The 17,386-nt window shown below is 51.2% G+C and overlaps 1 protein-coding gene across 2 annotated transcripts in view; it reads left to right on the top strand.

The window, feature by feature from the left end:
• The window catches only part of ASIC2 (acid sensing ion channel subunit 2), a 1,112,453-nt gene extending 1,102,951 nt beyond the window's left edge, over positions 1-9,502 (top strand). For both annotated transcript variants that reach the window (XM_032279315.1, XM_032279314.1), the window contains exons 7-10: positions 959-1,050; positions 4,840-4,919; positions 6,554-6,622; positions 8,536-9,502. In XM_032279315.1, coding sequence (XP_032135206.1) covers positions 959-1,050; positions 4,840-4,919; positions 6,554-6,622; positions 8,536-8,637 — 343 coding nt within the window. In that variant the 3' untranslated portion in view covers positions 8,638-9,502. The remainder of the gene's footprint in view (positions 1-958; positions 1,051-4,839; positions 4,920-6,553; positions 6,623-8,535) is intronic.
• The last annotated feature ends 7,884 nt before the right edge of the window (positions 9,503-17,386 follow it).

The following is a 17,386-nucleotide window of genomic DNA, read 5'->3' on the forward strand; positions in this document are numbered from 1 at the left end:
CATTTTATTTAATTTGAATCAACTTAGTTTTAGAAAGATCCTTAGGGCGGCGGTAGAGAAGACAGGGGAAGGCAGATGGGAAGAAGGGAGCCGCTAGGAAGCCGCTAGTGAAGTGCCCCAGGCAAGAGAGGGCGATACTTTGAACCAGAGAAGAATCTGCTCCTCGCTTCCCCAGCCCCTCCCTCCTGCCAACACTGTCCCCAGACCCCATCCTGGGCCAGCTTTTGCTCAGCAGGTTGAGAACAAGGAGCACTGAAGGCATTGAGAGCACATTGGAGGAGACAGGAATTGTGGGAGACGCCAGGCCCTGCTGCTTGGCAGACAGTCTGCAGGCAGCAACGACTTTTACTGCCAAGATGTGTCTCACTCACACACCTGCCCAAAGGAGCAAAGCAAGCCGCCATGCTTCTTCCAGAACACCCCCCAGCCAGATGTAAGCTTGCTCCCTGCAAACCTTCCCTGACTTCAGCAGTTGACTCAGCAATGCCAGAGCAGGGCCTCCCACCAGGAGAAGCTTGTTATAAATCCCAGTAGGAATTTAGGGGGTCTCAGGAGTGGGCAGGGGCTGCCCATGAGTTCAGCTGAAGCAGGCACCCCAGCCAAGGCAAGACTTGTCAGGAGATTACTGAAACTCACCTTCATGCCGAGGACCAGGCGGGCCCTGTGGTGGCTCAGAGGACTGGAAGCCAGACGGGACTCCTGCAAAGGGGGCAAAGAGAAAGCAGGGAGAGAGAAATAAGCAGCACAAGGAGGCAGCTGATTAGGCTTCCAGCCCTGGGCTGGGAATCAGGCCTCTTGGTTTAAAGCTGCAGCTCTGCCACTAACCAGCACTACTTCGGGCAAGTTGCCTCACTTCCTGGGCCTGTTTCTCCATCTTTCCATGGGAAAGCTGTATTAGATGCTCCCTGTGAATGCTGATATCTCTAACCATGTATGGTACTGACTATTCTATCTGCAGAGAGAACATCCTTGTTCTGGATATATTTTTTGAAGCTCTCAATTACGAGACAATTGAACAGAAGAAGGCGTATGAAGTTGCTGCCTTACTTGGTAAGTCGGTGTCTATTGCACAAATTTCCGCATTTCACAGAGGGTAGGAGGGAGGGAGGATGCACAGGTGGATGGAGAGGCAGGCAGACAGACGCATAGTCTCAGAGGAGTCTAACCTTTTAATTTACTAACGATTACCCCCTCTTTCCTTGCACTGGTCCTCTCCCGGAATGGAAAGATCCCCAGTGGGGTGGAATTTCAGGCCCAATTCATTCTCCGATCTTGGCTTCATTTTCCCCACCTATGCAATGAGGAGGGTGAGCCTAAAGGTCTCTCTGGACCTTTCCAGCCCTGCACTCTTGGAGTTCATGGTCTTCTGCCCCAGGTTGCAGCCAGGTTCCCGTGGCCATGGAGGGAGGGAAGAGGTATCAGAAGAAGACAAGGCAGGAAGGCTGAACTGTGGGTGGCCCCAGGCGGGGCACAGTGAGGGCCCTGATGGAGCTTCACCCCAAAAGCAACACTGCTGCATCAAGAAGGCCAGGTGTTGAGCCCTGGACTGAGTCATTTGTCAATCACAAATGAAGCGCCAGTCCCTGCAGGTATCCACAGACCTGCTGCCGCTCCACACAAGTTGACATGAGCTCCCCAGCCCCAGTGGCACATGATGGATACAAGAGGATAATTTCCATCCTGCCCCAGCCCAGCCCCAAACTCCCAAGACCCCTGACAGCGGACAGCTAAAGGACTTGACCCACGAGCCCTTCTCCTGGCTCCCATTCACTCTCAAGAAAGGATCTGATGCCTATGCCCCAGAAAGAGAAATAGCTGTCACCTCCCTGAGCTGAACCAGGTGATGTTAGCATTTTGGAAGGGGCAGGTGCCTCCTATCTGGCTCCTCACACCAGCTGTGAGAATATGGACAAGTAGCTTTACCTTGCTGAACCTCAGATTCCTCATCGGCAAGATGGGTTTAATAAAACCCACTTTAAGAGCTTGTTGTGATGGTTAAATGTGGTGAGCTCCTTGCCCAGAAAAGGTCCATAAATTGTAGTTTCTGGCACCTGGACAGTCACTATGCCAGGGACCCAGGCCTCAGCTGGCTAAGCATTTCTTTTTTTTTTTTTTTTTTTTTAGACAGAGTCTTGCTCTGTCACCAGGCTGGAGTGCAGTGGCACAATCTCGGCTCACTGCAACCTCCACCTCCTGGGCTCAAGTGATTCTTCCACCTCAGCCTCCCAAGTAGCTGGGATTACAGGCACGTGCCACCATGCCCGGCTGATTTTTATATTTTTAGTAGAGACAGGGTTTCACCATGTTGACCAGGATGGTCTCAATCTCTTGACCTCATGATCCGCCCACCTCGGCCTCCCAAAGTGCTGGGACTACAGGCGTGAGCCACCAAGCCTGGTCTAGCTAAGCATTTCTATACCTCCTCCAGGAGGTTGGGGACTCCCAGCCGTAACTCAGTCCCAGCTGGGTTAAAGTGGCTGTCACTCAGCCTCAGAAATCATTGTGGCCAAAGCTACTGGGCTAAGAGACTCATGCCCTTGTCCCCACCAGAGACGTAGACCCCTCACTAACCCCTGTGCTGGCCTTGCCTTTTATTTCCATAAAGAGGACTCGGGACAGGCCTCTTCCCACCCCCTGCGCTCCCCCAGCATAGGCTCACAATCCTTTCTCTCTCTCTCTCTCTCTCTTTCTCACTCTCTCTTTCACACACACACACACACAGAGAGAGAGAGAGAGAGCAAGAAGGACCTGAGCTCTGAATCTGTCATGTCTGCGTCAGATATGAGGATGAGCTTGTTCCCAGCATCGTGTTCCCACCCAGAATAGCCGGCTGAGGAGCACATGCTGCCATCTGGACCTCCTGTGATGACAGCGTGTGCCGCTTGCAAACCCTCAGCCATCAGGCCCCATCAGGCCCTTCTCCCAGCACCGCATGGCCCTCGCTCACCTCCTGGTGTCCAGGCACGTGCACGCTACACAGCACTCACGCTACCCACAGGGTACCCCACCGCAATCTGGACACACAAGCAACAAACCTACAGGTTCGTGCACCCACGGTGGTCCAGAATCACACATGCAAATGCTCACCTCTACAGCCCCATGTACAAATCACACAGCTACAGAGAGACACCTGTGCACACAGCCCCCACACACCCCCATATACACACACAAGCACACCCACACTACGCATGCCGTACATACTCAGACATGCTCTGCCTACCTCCACAGACCCCCCACTCACACACTTAGACACATTCAGTGTGCCTAAACTAGATAGGGAGAGCCACCTACACAAAGTCATCCACAGCCAGACCTCCTGCCTGCTTTCATACAAATCCGTGCACACACCCCGGACCCTGGCACATACCCGCAACTATACCACTACAGACTCACACTGCACATGTGCATCACACACCTCCCACCCAACATACATACCCATGAGAACACAGTCCCCAAGAAGCCTCCATTAAAGACATGAGAGGGGGACAGGGGAAGGAATGAGGGAGAGCCATTTGGAGCCCAGGACCAAGCCCCCCTGGGAAGCGCCCTCTCCCCGCCATCTCTGGTTCACCTTGGCATGTGGGTGCTGGTCCCCACCCAGCCATAAGCTGAGGAGGAGTGGGGCACATCTGCCCACCGGAGAGTTCTCAGACCAAGAGGCCAACCTGGCATCTCCAAGAGAACTGTCCAGCCACCCCCAACTGTGCCCCCCAACCTCATATTCCCACCCCTCTTTCTGGAGACTGAGAGTCAGAGATTAGGGCTGGAAAGAACTCCATAGTTCATCTGACGCAACCCCCTCCACCCTGCACCAACACCAACTGTCCTTTAGAGGCAAAGCTCCTGAGAAGGTCAAGACTTACAAAAGCCACACAACCAGTTGATGGCCACTCTCTGGACTCAGAGCCTCAGAGCCCTCTGCTCTGCCACACCGCCTCTGCAGCAAAGCAGCTTAAGTTTTTGGGGACTCGGAACCCCTGTTAAAAACTCATGATAGCTATGGACTCCCCAGGAGCACACACATTTTGCATTCAATTTCAGGAGAGTCCCCAGCCATCTGAAGTCCTCCCAGGAAATGGTTCTCAAACTCTGGTGGGCCTGAGAACGTACCTCACCCTCTGCAGGAACATAAAAATCCTGACATCCAGACGCCAACCCCAGAGGCTCTGATTCTATAGGCCTAGGTGTATCCAGGCATCAACACTGATAACAATTCTTCCAGGAGAGTTAAATGCAGGGGGATCTAAAGACAAATCCAGAAAATCTTTGAACAATGGGGGCCCATAAGTCCCAGAGTAAGAACCTCAGCTCTAGAAAGTATCCAAATTTCACATTTACCTTTGTGTGGGGAAGATAGGAGACACCTGTGACCTTATCCCAAGGGTGGGAGGTATCTCAAGGTGGCCCTGAAGCCCATATTATGTCAGGTTGGGGGGTACCTGCTCCCGAGACTCCCACCCAGGGCACCTGCCTCTAGTCCACACACATCCTATCTCTCTGCTCTCCCTATTCCCAGCCCAGAGTCAAAGCAGGACCCAATCGGTGTGGTTCTCAGTGCAACTGAACAACCCTGTTAGCCCTGTGGGTCATGAGATCTATTCTAAGCCCTTCCAATAAGCCATCAGGTTAGTCCCCGGCCCCACTGAATGCTGAAAAACACTAGCTCTCTGAGCTGTGCAATGAGGGAAGGAGCTGCCAAAGGCCTGGCCCTCCTACAGCAAGGCCCAGGCTCCCCGTGGAGGGAGTGCCATTCAGAAGCTCTGGGTTCCATCTCAGTCTGTTCACCCTTCCTGGAAGCTGCATAAAAGCACATCGTTGGTCTTTTCCCTCTCTCTCCAGGTGATATTGGTGGTCAGATGGGATTGTTCATTGGTGCTAGTATCCTTACAATACTAGAGCTCTTTGATTATATTTATGAGGTAAGATTTGGGATTCTCCACAGGGAAATGACCACATGCTGGTGCCCTCATCCTGCCCCATGTCCAGAACCACAGCAGAGGGAAGGTGGTGCCTCTCTCCATGCAGAGCCTGCTTCCCCTCCTGTCCACAGATAGTTGGTCACTGAAGCCCAGGCACCATGGGGGAAGGGGATGGGAGTTTTTTTTGTGGGGGTGGTGGATGTAAGAGAAACACAGGCCTGTCCTCTGGGAGCTGGAACAGCACTGGGCCATCTACACTGGCAGGGAAGAATGGGTAGGGATCAGGAGAAGAGGCCGGATTGTTCGGAGGCCAGCTCCAAGCCCCTCCTGCAGCTGGGCTGGAGGTGGTAGCTTCATCCACGGGCATGTGCACACCTGTACACAAGCTCCCCCACCCACACACACCTCCCCTCTGGGTGGCCCATTCCCTGAGTCATGTCTTCTGTGGCCCAGTCAGTCTTAGGGAAGGGGCACTTCCCAGCAATCCTCAGCAATCCTGAGTGAGAAGACAGCAGGGCATGCCAGCTGCCCCGGCTGCTGACCGACTGGGGAGATGTCTCCCTCAAGAGGCGGCTGGAACAAGGCCTCTAAAAGCTTCTCTGGCACCAAGAGTCCCAGAGTTGTCCGCCTTCTCACCTGCACCTCCCTCTGAGAGCGAGCCCGGATATGCCACCATCCCAGGCTCTGTCCTGACCAGTGCTGCCTTGGAGGCCTCCATCCCCCTGGCTGTGAGATGGGCAGTGCACTTCGCCTCCAACGTGTGCCCCTGAAAAAAGCAATGGCTCCAGAACTTCCAAAGATTGCCCGAACCTGTGAAGTCCCCCAAACAGGAGCAGTAGACAGGATCCTGCAGAGCCATGTTCTGCCTCTCAGAGGCATCTGTTGGTGACCAAAAGCAGCTCACCACAGTGGGGACCTTTGTGGGACTGCCCACAAAGACAGCAGTCCACACTGCAAAGCAGGGCCCTCCATTACCTCTTCCAAGTTCTAGCTCCTGCAGCAAAATCCCAGTGACCAGGCTCCTCTGAAGAATCTCACTCCTCTCGGCGCAGTGAGCCCAGAACCACATCAGTACCCACGGCCAAATTTTATTCTGCTTTGTTTATGAATTTTTGTGAAAAACTGTACACAGTTGTGGCAACTGAATCATACCAGGTAACAGATTTAAGAACTACCCTTTGTTGCCAGGAATAAAATGTTATGAACTCAGACATGCCCTGGTCTTCTGAACTGTGTGCAGTGTCAGGCCTAGAAAGCGAATAATAATCTTGTCCCCCAGGCCTAGCCACAGAAAGGGGAGGCTGCTCCTGAGGACAGACAGGGAGCCAGCTGTACCAGCACATGCCACCTACTAACACTCTCCAGCACAAAGATAGCAGTCCACGCTGCGAAGCAGGGCTTCTTCTCATTACCTCTTCTAAGTTCTAACTCCTGCAACAAAATCCCATTTCAGCCAAAAGACTGGGTTGAGACAGACAGGCACCTGGTGCTGGCTGCCAGGCTGGGCTTGTGCTACAGTCTGTCCAGCCACAGCCCAAGCAGCTGCCAGCCCCAGCGGGGCCCAGTGGAGGGAGGTCCCTTCTACCTCTGCACCCTCCTCCCTGCTTGACCAGCCCTTCCTGCCTTTGTTGCAGCTGATCAAAGAGAAGCTATTAGACCTGCTTGGCAAAGAGGAGGACGAAGGGAGCCACGATGAGAATGTGGTAAGAGCAGCTCACTGACTGGATGTGGCTCTGCTGGTCTGGCTTGTACCGGCAGCATGAAACCAGATACTGGGGCCAGGCAGGAAAGATGTGACTCACTGCACACCTTCTCATGGCTTGGGACATGCTGTCAGTTCCCAAATCCAAGGACGCTCCAGCTGAGCCTCGAGCCTCTCTCGGAGACTCATCCCAGAAGCCAGTATGGATGCAGCAGACACCAGGAGGTGCTTCCAAGCGTAGGACCTGCCTGGCCCAATCCAGCTTCTCCCAGGCAGGCAGCTGCTCCCCTCATCTCACAGCAGGGGGAGAACTGGAGAGGCTCTGGATATCTACTCCCTTATTACCCAGTGGTGGCAAAGTACAAGCAGAGCACCACTGACTCTCCGTCCCATTAGAAGCGGATAGGCTGTGGAGTCCCATGAAGTTGGTAGTAGCAATAGTGCCCGTTATAGCTACTAACTGTTGCATGCCTGATACGTGTCAGGTACTGTCAGGCACTTTGTATTTGAGGCTGTGGAGGCCCAGAGACCAAAGTCCCACAGCTGCTGAGTGTCAGAGCTGCCCTCCAACCGCCTCTAACCACTGCCCCACTCTGCCTCTCTTTCCTATAGCCCGAGAGGCAGCCCCTCTATGGCTGTTGGTCATTCTCCTTCCCAAACTCAGTCTCCTCCTGGGCTCAGGCCTTCGTGGATGGGTGCAGGTGTTGCTGGCTTTCCCCATCCAGCCTTGGGCCCCACATCAGCACCTCCAGCCATGGAAAATCATGCCCACTGAGTGACCACCATCCACTTAATGTCAACAAATCCAAAATGGATCCCAGCCCCTTCCACCCTATATGGGCGCCCATTTCTATTCCACACACTGTCTACACATCTTGCTTTGATTCTCTGGTCCCCTGCAGCCTCTGTGGAAGGAAAGACAGCTTCTGCTGAGGGGGAGGGCAGTGTGGAATGTGCCCAAGCTCTGGCCTCAACTGGCCTGGCTGGATCCCAGGGCTCCAGCTTCCTGGCTGTGTGTCTGGGGGCAAGTTATATATTTAACCTCCCTGAGCATCTTTCCAGATCAGACCCCAGGACGCTGTCACCCGAGTTAAGTGAGATCCTGCCAGCAAAGCAGTCAGCACAGCACCCAGTTTATAGTAAGTGCTCAGGAAGTGGTTCCCTTTGCCCCCCAGAGCTCTTCTTGCTTCGGAAGATCTCAGTGTCACAGCCTCTTCTCCATCCTGTTCCTCCTTCCCTAGCTGTGGCCCCATCAAATCTTCCCCAAATTCCTGGCATAGCCTCCTGGCTAGTTGTCCCCTGCTCCCATCCCTCCTGGCCTCCCACCCACCACAGCCTGGGAACCAGGCTGAAGATTCATGTGCAGCCAGCTCAGCCCCTCCCTGCTTAGGGACCCACAACTATATTTCTCTGGGTCCAGCTTAACTCTAAAAGTCCTTGGGGCAGCTCTGACCAGCTCCAGTTCTGAGCTCTAAGGCCTTCTACCCTTCCTGCTTGGCCTCAGCCAGGGGTGCTCCCTGCCCCAGGCCTAGCCACAGACTGCAGTTCCTGCACCAAAGCCCCAAGGAAGGCCCCCAAGGGAGAGGTCCGGACTCAGGACCATCCAGCCCCAAAGCTAGAGACTACTCAGAGATAGGTCCAGTTACATCAGGGGCACCGATAGGAGGGATTAAATCAGCTGCTGATCAAACCAGGGAGCCTTCTCACTGCCATAGGGGGCACCTGGGTGTGCAATGGTAAGAATTCCATTCAGCCTCATGCCCCACAATGGCAAAGCAGCCTATCAGATGCCTGAGGCAGGAGCAGCCCAGAAGTGGGGAGCGCCTTCCCTAGAGCCGAGGCTGGGCCACTGGTGGCATCACGATGAATTTTTGCTGAGCGAATAATCAACTCACACCAACCATTCCCTTCCAGAGCACTTGTGACACAATGCCAAACCACTCTGAAACCATCAGCCACACTGTGAATGTGCCCCTGCAGACAGCCCTGGGGACCTTGGAGGAGATTGCCTGCTGACACCCCTCGAGCCACCCAGCACCCCCTCCAAACAGACCTTGAGGCCCAAGACCCAGGACAAGGAACAGAAAGCTCGGGTGGGATGGCCTCTGACGCTGGAAGGAAGCAAGAGCCCCTATGCACACATTGCAGACTAGCCGCCTAGACCTCGCTCTGGCCACGTCCAACACGACGTGTCCTTGGGTCCCGCCGTGCGTCCCTCTTAGGAGAGATGAGTCACACTCTGGCACTGTCCAAGAACAAACCTGCCATCACATCTCACTGCCAGATGTATAAAGCACCTGCATGCTCAGACTTCTTACGGCGCCACCTCCACGTCTGTCTTGTACATGACATTCCTCCACACGGTTTCCAGTGTCCACACTGCTGCCCATGCAGTGGGACCAGATTCCAGGTCCAGAGTCACCATGAGGCCACCCTGGAATCAGAACTGCACAATCAAGAGGGAACCGTGGGACTCTGCTACATTCAGTTCTTGTGTCGTTTGTGAAGGTTCTTAACCTGCCCACAAACCCCCTATCCCCCAACCTGGCCCATGGGGCTTCAGCGCCAAAGGTGACCTGGGCCAACCTCCCTCCCGCCCTGGCGCAGCACAGGAGCCAGCGGACGGGGGGCTCCCCCGTTCACCCACGGTGCCCATGTCGTTCTTCTCTTCCTGTGACACAACTTGTACAGTCTGATTCTTTTTATTTGGGGTCGGGGGGCATTTATGTTTGTCTGATGGAGATTTGTTTTGTTTTGCTTTGTTTTATGCTTTTTTTTAAATCTTGATGTTCTGAGGTTTGGTTTGGTTTTTCCATTTTCTTTGGCGTTTATTTATTCGTGCTTCGAATCACAGTCATATTAAAAGCTGGTCTTGTGGAAATGGCTGAGTTATTTCCGCCTTTTCTCCACATTCAAGTCTCTCTCCTCCGGGGCCTAGGAAAGGGTCAGTCTTGCCAGGTCAAAACTGCAGATTGAGGGCCGGGCGCGGTGGCTCATGCCTGTAATCCCAGCACTTTGGGAGGCCGAGGTGGGTGGATCACGAGGTCAAGAGATCGAGACCATCCTGGTTAACATGGTGAAACCCCATCTCTACTGAAAATACAAAAAATTAGCTGGGCATGGTGGTGCGTGCCTGTAGTCCCAGCTACTCAGGAGGCTGAGGCAGGAGAATTGCCTGAACCCAGGAGGCGGAGGTTGCAGTGAGCCGAGATCGTGCCATTGCACTCCAGCCTGGGTAACAAGGGCGAAACTTCGTTTCAAAAGAAAAAAAAAGGCATATTGCCTCCATAGTGGAAAAGAAATAGCCACTGACTAATAGCTGCTCTTACCCTGCCTAAAAAAAAAAAAAAAAAAAAAAAAATTAAAAAAACCCAAAAACTGCAGACTGTGTATCTGTAAAGTTTTACGCAACAACACTTACCTTTACCAAATGTGCTTACTCTATATATTTATTCTAAATTTTTTTTAATGATTGCTCACAACCTTGTAAATATCTTCAAGGCCCACTGCTAGCTCACCGCCTGCGTTCTGAAGGACACTAGCCCAGACTGTGGGCATGTGGCATGAGGATGCTGCCCAGATATGGAAACCATCAAGGAGGCTGGTTTGTGACCTGTCTGCTATCCTGACCCCTCCTGACCCCGTCAATGAATTTCAGCTGGACACAGGCCCCAGCATGGCCACCCTCCCACACACACAAGCCTTCCCACCCCCAGCAAACCAACCTGCCTTGTCTCCCTAGAGATTGTTACACTGGCACTCCGCCTTGCTCCCCATGACTTCTTAGAGGATGTCCAGGTGGGATGAGAGGTTGGAGTTGCCTTTTGGTGTTACAGGTGCAGGGCATGCCCTTTTCAGCCTCCAAGTGCGAGAGAGAGCTTCCTGTTCAGGCAGAACCCTCATCCTCAGCACCACGCTGGCTCCGCTGCAACAGTTCCTTCAGCCTCATCTTTTACTTTCCCCTACCGGCCCCCACCACTCCCAACTCAGAATCTCTCCTAGAGCAGTGAAGAAAGACCTAATGTGGCTTGTGCCTTTCCCCTCATGCACAGATGCTCAGAAAGCACTGACCAGACCGAGGTTCAGGGTTCTGGTCCCATTCTGCCATCCGACCTCCCTATCTGTCTGTCTGTCTGTCCTTCATGACCCGCTAACATAAGGAAAAGTTACTTGCCCCATGTGACAAACTGAAGAGTCTCCCACCAGGAGTTAGGAGCCCTGGCCCCATGACCTTCTCTCAGTAGCTGTGTGACAGTGAGTGAGACAATGCTCCTCTGGGCACAGCTCCCTCATTTTTTGGATGAAGATAATGCCTTACCTGTGTGAAGAGAAGATGCAGAATCAGTTGATCTGAGACTCAAAGTGCCATAACAACACCGCCTCCCCTGCCCAGTGGGATGCTCACATCCAAGCGTGGCCAGGAGCTGCCAGTCCTGGGGACTGCAGATGGCAGCTGGGACAGAGCACCCCTGTGATGCCTCCTCCCAAGCATTCTCCCAGGTGGGGCTGCCAGCTGTTAGCAAAGCTAGGTTTTATTCTTCAAGAGTGTAAAGCTGCCCCCTTGTATTATTTTCTATCTCTGCCATTGCAAATAACTATTACCTTCGTGGCTTAGAACACAAATGTATTATCTCATGGTTCAATAGGCCAAAAGTCTGACACAGTCTCGTTGAGCTAAAATCCAGTGTCTGCAAAGCTGCATTTCTTTCTAGAAGTTCTACAGGAGACTCCTTTTCCTTGCATTTTCCAGCTTCCAGAGGCTGCCCCCATTCCTTGGCTTGCAGCCCCTTCCTCAATCTTCAAAGGCAGCCATGACGGGTTAAGTCCTTCTCCTGTCACAAATCTAACCTTCTTCCACAGGCACATCTCCCTGTAACTGTGACTTCTCTCCATGCTTCCCTCTTCTGTTTTTAAAGAACTTTTTTTTTGAGACAGAGTCTCATTCTGTCACCCAAGCTGAAGTGCAGTGGCACAATCTCAGCTCACTGCAATCTCTACCTCCCAGGTTCAAGTGATTTTCCTGCCTCAGCCTCCTGAGTAGCTGGGATTACCGTCATGCACCACCATGCCCAGCTAACTTTTGTATTTTCAGTACGGATGGGGTTTCCCCATGTTGGCCAGGCTGGTCTCAAACTCCTGACCTCAAGTGATCTGCGCATCTCAGTCTCCCAAAGTGCTGGGATTACAGGTGTGAGGCCCCCTGCCCAGCCTTTTAAAAAAACCCTTTTGATGACATTGGGCCTACTGCATAATCCAGGATAACCTTCCCACCTCAAGATTATTAATCACCTCTTCAAAGCCTCTTTTACAATTGTAAGGTCACACATCCACACGTTCCAGTGATTAGGATGGGGACAGCTTTGGGGGCCATTACTCTGCCTACCACAGGCACACAGGCCCACAGGCCTGCTGGATCAGGTAGCTTAATGCCCTCATTTTCCAAGTGAACAGACCATCAAGGGGAGAGGAAGGCCTGGCCAAGGGTCACACAGTGAGTTTGTGGCAGTGTCGAAGCTACACACCTAAGCTCCCAGTCTCACAATTCCCTCTGTAGACCCACCAAGGTGACTTACTTTAAACAAGAAGGACTGAAAGTGATGAGTTTTCCAGACTTGGCCAGAGTGTGAAAGTCCCTCTCCTGAGACAAACTCACCCATGACTGCATTAGGCTGGAAAATGTCCTGCTGCTATCTACACTGTCAGATGCAGAAGAACAGGGATCTGGCAGGTGGCCTTAGAACACTCCTATCAGGGACAGGAACCAAATGAAATGACTGTTCAATTAGTTGGAAGTCTCTCTGATACTTCCGCCTCATTCCAGTTTAGCAGCTTTATAAATTTTTTAAAAATCTATAGCTTAAATTACAATTTGAACGGCTTCATTGGATTTCTGGCTTCCATTTCAGAAAAAAAAAAAATTAGATCCATTTGTGATAGAGCAAAGAATATTTAGATGCATTTGGATTGCTTCAGGGCTCACATATGTCTGCGCCTGTATGGATTTGAGGATTCTGGCTTTGTTCAGCTTAAACCAGGTCTATATCCTTACATCTGTTTAAAGAAAAAAAATAGGAAATTCAAGACAGCAAATTGATAGCCAGCTACTGATTATTATTGACTGTTAACAAAAGACACAGTTGAAATTCCAGTGAGTGGGGGGTGTTTTTATGATCCTCCCATTAAACGAGTAGCTGTTTGTGCGATCATTTCCTTAGTGTGGACCTGGAGAGGTCTGGTGGACAGGAGAGACTGAGGGAGTTGTCCCGCTTTCAGGGGTGACCCAAAAGATGACACCAAGGCTAGGAGTGTGGCGCAATCCCAAGTCCAAACCACAAGGTTGAATTCTCAGTGACTTCAGAGGATTTGATTAATCAATTAATCAATCAGTTAATTAATGGCACATGACCCCAGACACAGGCTCTGGGGGTGTACCGCAGCTGAAGAGGGTGAAATGATGGAGCCTTGCTGTTAGCATCCGTTCCCAGAGGACTGGGCTAGTTGCTCGCACACTGTTGCTTTGTTGTTTTTGGCAGGGAGAGGCCGGAGTTATTCTATTTTCCTCTTTCCAGCTTGAAGCTATTTTTGTGAGAGTTTCAGCCGTGAACGCTCCTAGTGAGAAGCTTGCAGAGCCACAAGCACTGATGAGGGGAGACCAGAGACCACAGAGGGTCTCTGGAGAATGGCTCACGGTGAGCTGGGAAGGAGGGTGTCAGAGGCGGGCTCTGCCCACAGGTGTGATCCTGGTGGGCAGCGTGTCCCCTCGAGTAAAGCTCAGCACAGCCCACCTGAGCCCACAGGCCCAAAGGAAACCTCTTCCTCCACAATCTCAGAGATTTTGCTTCAATTTTAAGAAACAAACTCTGCACGGGGCTGAGGGCCTCCATGAGATCCCAATGAGCGAACTCCCATGTTGCAAAGAAAAGCGGGCTTGAAGAGGGCAGGGAATTGCCTCTGCAAGAGGAGAGAATGCAGCCGCACACAGCCAGGGCAGACCTCTGCTGCACAGAACAAGCTCTCTGGCATAATAGGGAAGGGGTCAGGGGAAGGAAGAAGGGGCAAATGCAGGAAGGGCCCAGGAGCCCCTGCCATACTAATCTATGGACTGAGTGCTACCGTGCTAGGCAAGGAATTTCTAATCTGAGCAGGGAATACTGACAAGTAAACAGAAGACTGCCGAAGAGGAATCTGTGTTTTCCCGTTGAAGGGAAGTGAGAGAGCAACATATGCAAAGCCTAGGAGGCTGGAGGAGGCATAGTTCATGAGATTGCACACATCAGGAGAACCCAAGCAAAGACAGGAAGGCGCAAATGTTCTAAATGACCACTGAGAGGTAGACAGGTGCTGAAGGATGAAGGGCCTGGTCACCATGCTGAGAGGGGTGTCATGGCTAAAGTCCTTCAAGCTCTTTCCTTTGCTCCCCAAGAGGCTATGAAGACATTCCCCAACCAAGGAATTTCTGAGCTAATATCTTTCTCCCCACTCACTGGAGATTCTTAGCCTCTTAGCACATGGGATCTTTCTGTGCATGCATTTATGTGTTCCTAAGGCTAACAGGTTATTCTAGGGGGCATACGGTCCATGGGGACTATGAAACAGGACTGCAGGACCCAACCACACTTGAGGACAGGTAGAAGAAGGAGAATCACATGGTGAAGCCCCTCCTCTACTAAAAATAGAAAAAAAAAATTAGTTGGGCGTGGTGGCGTGCGCCTGTAGTCCCAGCTACCTGGGAGGCTGAGGCAGGAGAATTGCTTGAACCTAGGAGGCAGAGGTTGCAGTGAGCTGAGATCGCACCACTGTACTCCAGCCTGGCACCTGGCGACAGAGCGAGACTCTGTCTCAAAAATAATAATAATAACAATAATTCAATTTCACATTTGATGAAACTGGTACTCGTTTTTCAAGAACAAAGCAGTGGGTTGGCAAAGGCTTTGGTCAGATCAGAAGACTAAGTTTCTAACCTGTTTCTGCTGCAAACTGACCACATGACTTTGGGCCCAGTTCTTTTCACTTCTGTGGGCCTCAGTTTCCTCCTCTATACAAGGGGAGGGGATGAAAATGGACAAATAATCCCTTTGGTCCCACCTGACTCTGTCTATGAGTTGAAGCTGTAAGTGAATGTCAGGCATCTAAGCAAATATTTAATTTACTGCTCAGAGCCCCCATGTCTCCATCTATAAAACAGAAATGCTGATGCTTAGTTTTCAGGGTTATTACAAGGATTAAATATGTTTAAGTGTATAAAACACTTTTTGTCTTTTCTTCCTTTCTCTTTTACTCCTGTAGAACATTGATTTGTAATCTTATTTGGATCACTGACTCTCTTAAAAATAAGATGAAACATATAAACTTCACGGTCACATAGATATACATAAAATTTTGCCCAGCTGAAGTGAAAGGATCACTTGACTTCAGGAGTTTGCGACCAGCCTTGGCAACATGGCGAAACTCCATCTCTATGAAAAATACAAATAGATTAGCCAGGCAAGGCGGTGCATACCTGTAGTCCCAGCTACTTAACAAAACAAAATTTTTGCATGCAATCTCAGGAGGGCTATGGGCCCCCAGAGCCCATCTGTGATCCTCTAGGGATCCACTGATGCTAGACAAAGTCATGTTGATCAAGAAAGTGCTAAGCAACCCTCCAAAAGAACGCCACAGTACCACAAAATGCAACCAACATTTCTTCTCCTAAAATCACATAATGACTGTCATTTTTCAATTTACAGGAAGAAGGAAAAATAAAAGGATAGATAGCATTTGATCAATGTTAAGTGTTTTCTCCCATAATTTTTTTAAACCTTTGGCACCTGCTGCAGCTTGTGCATTCTCACAGATGGCGAAATGAATGAACGAGCAGAAAATGAATATGAACAGAAAAACTTGGAAATGTGATTTCATAAAATTATTTTATGCATGTGGAGATTTTGAGGGCTGAAGGAAGAGACCTGTGTACATAAAAAGCAACCGTAGACATCTTTGCAGACATCCCCATGGCCTGGTTCTTAAAGAGCATGCCACTGCATCCCCTGCATTGGAAATGCATGCGTGATGTTCACTGGCTGCCACTGAGCCTCCAAACACACCTACTGCTGACATCTCATTTGTTTCTGAGCAAGGCCACAACGGTGTTTTATTTTGTGTTGAAAAGAAAATCCGCCCCCTGATAACGACTGTGAGTGATGCTTTGGGATGGAGGATTCAGATGTCTTGCCTCCTTGAAGCTGTTCTCTCCCCCATGCCTCTGAAGGAAGTGGCAAACTTATCACTATTATAGGCCATTTGTCTTTAGTGTGATTCTGCCTTTTGTGGCTTCTTTACAAAAGGAGTTCTATCCGAGTTAAAATAGGCCCAATACAAAGTGATTGGCGGGCACCAACCATACCCAGTTCAACCAGTCTCCCACAAGAAAACTTCCCAGCACCAGGCTGGAGTCTCTGCTCTGACCCCATACTCCGTGAGCATTTTCTGTGTGCTATGTGCCAGGCACTGGGCTAAGTACTGGGAATTCATATATCAAGGAGACACGGAGTCTAGGTGGACAGAGGCAGGCAACAGCCATGTACAGAAACACCTGAGCAGCAAGAGCTACAAAGGTACCCAGGGCACAGTGTGCTCACTGCAGCAGAAGCATCTGGGTCTGGCTGGCTGAGTAGGAGCAGATTTTGGCCGAAGACTTGAGAGATGGGTAGAAGTTACCAGGCAGGCAAGTTTGCAGAGCAGGTACCTGGGCAGAGGCTTGGAGGTAGAAGTGAAAGTGGAGGGCTTGGAGAATGATGGATCCCTGTGGATAGGTGAGGTATCTCTCCACTGCCCCCCACTCCTCAACTATGCCTTCCCATCCCAGGGGACAGCCTGCTGAGAGTCCAAGTGCTAGGCCAGCTATGGCAGCTGGTGCAGCTGAGGATGAAGCATGGCCTCGGCAATCTGACGGCCCCATCCAAATCCCAGCTCCACCAACTGTGCTACCTTGGGCAAACTCTAGAACCTCTCTGAGACTCAGTTTCCTCCTAAAAATGGGGATGACCATCTCAGTCTCCTCTGGATGCTGTGCTGCTGTGATGACCAACATAGGGTAGATCAGAGATGATAAAGAGGTCCTGTCCTACATGCCAACTCCATTGAGAGTGACTACCATTGAACGGTCAGGAAAACTTCCTTGGCTGGGCAAGGTGGCTCACACCTGTAATTCCAGCACTTTGGGAGGCCAAGGTAGATGGATCACTTGAGTCCAAGACCAGCCTGGCCAACATGGTGAAACCCTGTCTCCACTAAAAATACAAAAGTTAGCCAGGCATGCTGGTGTACACCTGTAGTCCCAGCTACTTGGGAGGCTGATGTGGGAGAATCACTTGAACCCAGAAGGCAGAGGTTGCAGTGAGCCAAGACCATGCCATTGCACTCCAGCCTGGGTGACAGAGTGAGACTCCATCTCAAAAAAAAAAAAAAAAAAGATAGACAAGAAAAGAAAGAAAGATTCCTGGACACATGCCACCTCAGTAAAGATAAAGGCTGTACTCAGTTTGCAGTGTCTGCCATAGGCACAGAGATGATGGGGTCCAGGAAATTCTGGGCTCCCTTTGACTGGCCCACCTTCCACCATCCCCCTACCCTAGAAGCTTCAGGTCAGTGCTCAGAGTGGAGAGAAGCAGCCATTCCCAGCTGAGGGCATGGACCACACAGAAAGAGTACCCAGCAACGCCTCCTTCAGCTGCCAGGGGCATCTGCTGCCCTCACCTGTGCTTACAGGTAGAGAAGGGACTGC

This window comes from Sapajus apella, unplaced genomic scaffold (assembly GCF_009761245.1).
Source record: "Sapajus apella isolate SASKATOON/1434 unplaced genomic scaffold, GSC_monkey_1.0 scaffold12, whole genome shotgun sequence".
Taxonomy (NCBI): domain Eukaryota; kingdom Metazoa; phylum Chordata; class Mammalia; order Primates; family Cebidae; genus Sapajus; species Sapajus apella.